The sequence below is a fragment of the Cydia splendana genome, chromosome 6 (genome assembly GCF_910591565.1).
Source record: "Cydia splendana chromosome 6, ilCydSple1.2, whole genome shotgun sequence".
In the NCBI taxonomy this organism is placed as follows: domain Eukaryota; kingdom Metazoa; phylum Arthropoda; class Insecta; order Lepidoptera; family Tortricidae; genus Cydia; species Cydia splendana.
The window spans coordinates 22,068,294-22,072,812 of record NC_085965.1 but is presented as its reverse complement, the minus strand read 5'-3'; the positions used below and the strand labels follow the sequence as shown (position 1 = coordinate 22,072,812).

Sequence of the window (4,519 nt, the reverse complement as noted above, 5' to 3'; positions counted from 1 at the left end):
CTGACAAATATTAAGAATGAAAATGAAATGTGAATTCTATCAATCATTACATCTGGATGTAAAGGCAAATCCGATATGCAAACAGAAAAGAATATATTTTCTTTTGAATATTAAGAAAGGTAATCTATTCATGTTAAAGATTTGATACCCACTTAGTTAAAAAAGTGATCTAAAGAACGAAGGCAATTTGTCTACATTTTGAGGTTAACTTTAACTATGACAGGTCAACAAGAAAACACAACACTATTTTTTTGTGATTTTTATTTACCTTACAGCCTAACCGTCACATCACTTCTTGGCGGCCGCGCCGACCTTGGATTTCTTGGTACCACGCACCTTCTTCATCCTGTTCTTACGTTCCTTGCGCTGCTTGCGGGTAGGCCTCTTCTTCTCGTACAGGCCGTGGCGCGCTAGCCTGTGCTTGGGCTCGAACTTCTTAGCCAAGTCCAGTGTGTCGTAGATCAGCGCGAAGCCAGTGGATTTGCCACCGCCAAAGTTCGTTTTGAAACCAAACACGAACACGACATCAGGTGTCACCTTGTACATTTTGGCGAGTTTCTCACGGATCTCGGTCTTGCTGACCGTAGGCTTTCCAGGGTGCAGCACATCGCAGACCATCTGCTTCCGCGCCAACAACCTGCAAAATCACAAACGTTGTCAGACATAACCTGTCATGGCGAGGCAATGAGTTTTCACCTCGTTTTTCACATTGTTTCCGATAGAGTTCAATGTTTTACAGTTTTACCTGTTGGTCATGAACTTGCGGGTGCGAATTGTCGCGGTTCCTTCACTCATTTTGGCTTATTTTAGATATTTCGGCGTTAAAGACGCACGTGTCTCCAACAACTTTGAGGAGAAAAAGAACTGGACAGGGTTGCCAAGTGTTTACGTCAAAATTACCTTGAGTTTTTAACAAATTTAAATAAATGATATTATTACACAATTTCTTATTTTAGGAAATATACAGAAACCTATCAGAATACCTTTTCTGTGATACATATAAAGTGTGCTCGTTAAGTATATTATTCGAAGTGGTCATTATTCGTGATTAAATTGATATATAAATACAATATGAAATAAATGAGTAACGGTAATTAAATGAGTAACTGAATGGTTCAATAAGACACTTATAATGAAAGTGTTAAATATAAATTTTATTAATAATCTGTGTAAGCTTGTATGTACATGGTGGTCGTAATTTCTGCATTACTCTCGATTTTAAAATCTGTGGAAGTTGGCAACACTACAATTCTAAAAGGTGCGTTCAAGTTTGAATGCGTTCACAGTCACAAACGATTGCATTCGTTATTATACAAGCTGCGGGCTTAGCAAGGTTATATCATATTGCGCGTGGAATCTACTGTCGTCTTTTAACGATAGTCGTATTTTTATCGTTTTGCTGAACATGGTTACGGGCTACGATAAGAATACCACGTCGATATCGTATAAAGTTATCCACTATCATTCGTAAGTGACCACGATTGTCTATGCCTAGAGTTTATGAAAAATCCATTTAATGCCTGGCTTTATTAAAATGTCGGACGTGTGTCGGAAGATGTTTGAAAACGAATAGTTAGTTTTATTACTACACTTCCAAATTGAAAAATGTTTAAATGAGTGACAGCTTTATACAAATTGACTTACATTATAACATGCACGGATAATCGTGTTTTTTCAACTGACAATTCACTTGACATTGACAAGCATCGCGTACGCGCATGATTCAGTGAATTTAGTGAAAATACAAACCAAGTCGAAGAAAAATACTGATTTGCTGTGTAAACTAAAGGAAATGCCACCCAAAATGTAAGTTTCTCTAATTTATTTATAGAAAAAGTTATAGTTCGTTTGATCATTAACTGGTTTTGTCATGAATATGTTTAATTTCAGTCGATGCTTCGGCGCACAAGAAAATGCTAGCCAAATATATAACTCAGCATCCCCTGTTCGCCTACACCTACAGGGAGATTCATGAGCCTCTCGGAACCCAGAGATACAAAATGCAATGCTGCACAGTGCACACAAGTTCTAAGATCTAGAAGAAAGGATTGAAGATGTAAGTACACCTTTCTTAAACTAAAATCATGAAAAGTTTCTGGTGCCTTTTAATATTATTGACACTTAATATCTATTTCTTCTCATTCTATCTATTATGTTCTACTAAGTGACAAAAGTTTGTTAAAAACCTGTTCTATCACTACTATAATTGCAGGAAGTTGATTTGGCAATAATGATGTGTAAAAGTTACACTACAACACTACCTATGCATACATTTATTCACACTGCATAAAAAGTGCATACTTAAGGGTTCTAACAAATATTAAAATCTTTGAAACCCGTAGACCTCACTTTAAAAACTTATATATTTTTTTACTCTGTTTGTATATTCTAGAAGCTGGTTTTGTAGCAAGAATAAAAGTTTATTGAAAAAGAAAAAGACACACTTTATGCCATAAATCTAAGACACAAAGATAAAATATTATTAATAAGTATTTAGTTTTTATGCCCGTTCCGGATGTCCCGCTCACTTAAACTTTAAGTCCTTCCTCTTCATAACCGTTTTATGTATGATTGTTTTGCCGTTCAGGCAACCTATCTATGGAATGCACTCCCTCTACCTGTAAGACAAGCCCCAAGAAAATTTGTTTTTTGAGTAGTCATGCTCGGTAGTTATCTGCTAAATGTCTCGTCTAGTGTCTATCATCCCATATACATATTAGTACATTTATTTTTATAACATATATGTATGTTTATGTTAGTATGTATATCTAAGATATACCTACTGCATTTGCTTTTTGATTGGTTTTTGCACCAACCTTTAGTGTTTATATGTGACGTCCCACGGGTAAAGGTACCTTATGGCGGTTGGCGCTTACGCTATTAACTATTAACGCCGCTCCAATATTATTGCGGCGCTATGCGACGTAAGCGCCAGCCGCCATAAGGTACCTTTTGCCGTGGAACGTCACATATTTGTTTCTATGGTTGACTAGTAGGTGATAGATAATGCCTTTTGGCATTAAGTTCGCCATTTTTACGTAATTCTATATTTTTGTGCAATAAAGTTTATAAATTAAATAAATAAAGTAGCCATACCCACAAGTAACTTACAAATTCCCTGCAAGAGTTAGGCCGGCGCCCCACTGCTGCGCACGCTATGTACACGACCCACGTTCTTATACAAAATTTCGTGGGCTTGCCCACGGTTTGTATTAAAACGTGGGCCGTGGATGTAGCGTGCGCAGCAGTGGGGCGCCGGCCTTATTCAATACAAATAAATTGTATTAGTACCTATTCTACTAAGATTATAAAATAATATAATACCTACTCGTACAATATTCTTACTTATAACATGTAGGTAATATAGGAATACTAGGAACAGTTATGTTAGCACTAAAGCTGGCCATATACATTTGACAGCTAAGTTTGACCCACTTCCCGATTTCCGATTGAGCTGAAATTTTGCATACATAACAATATGTAAATCGGATGACAAATGCAATATTATGATGACATGGAGCTGATCTGATGATGGAGACATGAGGTGGCCATGGGAACACTGTGATAAAACAACGCAAACTAATTGTGCTTGGTGTTGTTAGAATGGACTCATGGAGTATTAGTTGCCTGTTGAAAGAAAAGTACAGTCAGCGATAAAAGCTTGTACCAAAAATTATATTTTTGCCAAAAACTTATTTATATTGTTAGGGCTTTGGAGTAGAAGCTGGTTTCTTTACTGCTGGCAGCTGGAATATTTTTTTTGTGTTTGGTAAAGTGGTCTATTGTACCTATACCTGACTATGGGAATGATTTTAGCAGCCTATGTATGTGTGTGGGTATGTTTGTGTCGTATATTACCCTAGCATAGAATATCTGAGATACATTTTGATAAATAAGGTGTTCGTTGGTTTGTTTTTATGACGCAAGTGGTACAGAACTACACTTGATACATAATACAACTTTAATAACGGATAAATAATTACTAGAACAAAATTCAATTTATTTTCAATCGATAATTTGGACAACTGTAACAAAAAAATCCCCCTGGCTTAAAAACGAGAGCTTTCTAAAAGTGACATTAATTTCACATAATTTGCCAATGAACCGCTGTAAGTACTAGCCTGCGCCTGACCTCATCTAATATAATTTGTTTCTGTTTCAGTCATAACATATTGGAGGCTTGAAAGTGCACATACCCATAGATTGGACGTTAAGCTCAACGAGACCATGCGATGCATCTCAGGCACTATCCGATCTACAACCGCCACTGGCTGCCGGCATTGAGTCACATTGCCCCTCCTCACATCCGACGACTCAAGGCGTTGAAGAGGGAGGCTGAGAATATCACGAATAACCCCACAATGCCTGTCCACGAGGAATTCTGCCGCCCGACTGCCCGCCGACCCTGTGCTACAGCTGGGAGCCTGAGCAGCTTTAATATTTCGGATAGGTGGATAGCGGAATGGTCAGCTTCGGCAGCTCGGAGTTGCTGTATATCTGACCCAACTAAAAAACCAAA

At 37.6% G+C, this 4,519-nt stretch overlaps 1 protein-coding gene across 1 annotated transcript; it reads right to left on the bottom strand.

Annotated features, from left to right (window-relative positions):
* Positions 1-244: 244 nt before the first annotated feature.
* On the bottom strand, positions 245-903 carry LOC134791525 (small ribosomal subunit protein eS24). Its single transcript, XM_063762572.1, has 2 exons — positions 746-903; positions 245-637 (listed from the first exon to the last, which is right to left on the bottom strand). Exons 1-2 carry the CDS (start codon positions 793-795, stop codon positions 289-291), a joined length of 399 nt encoding a protein of 132 aa, XP_063618642.1. The 5' UTR covers positions 796-903; the 3' UTR covers positions 245-288.
* Positions 904-4,519: the final 3,616 nt, after the last annotated feature.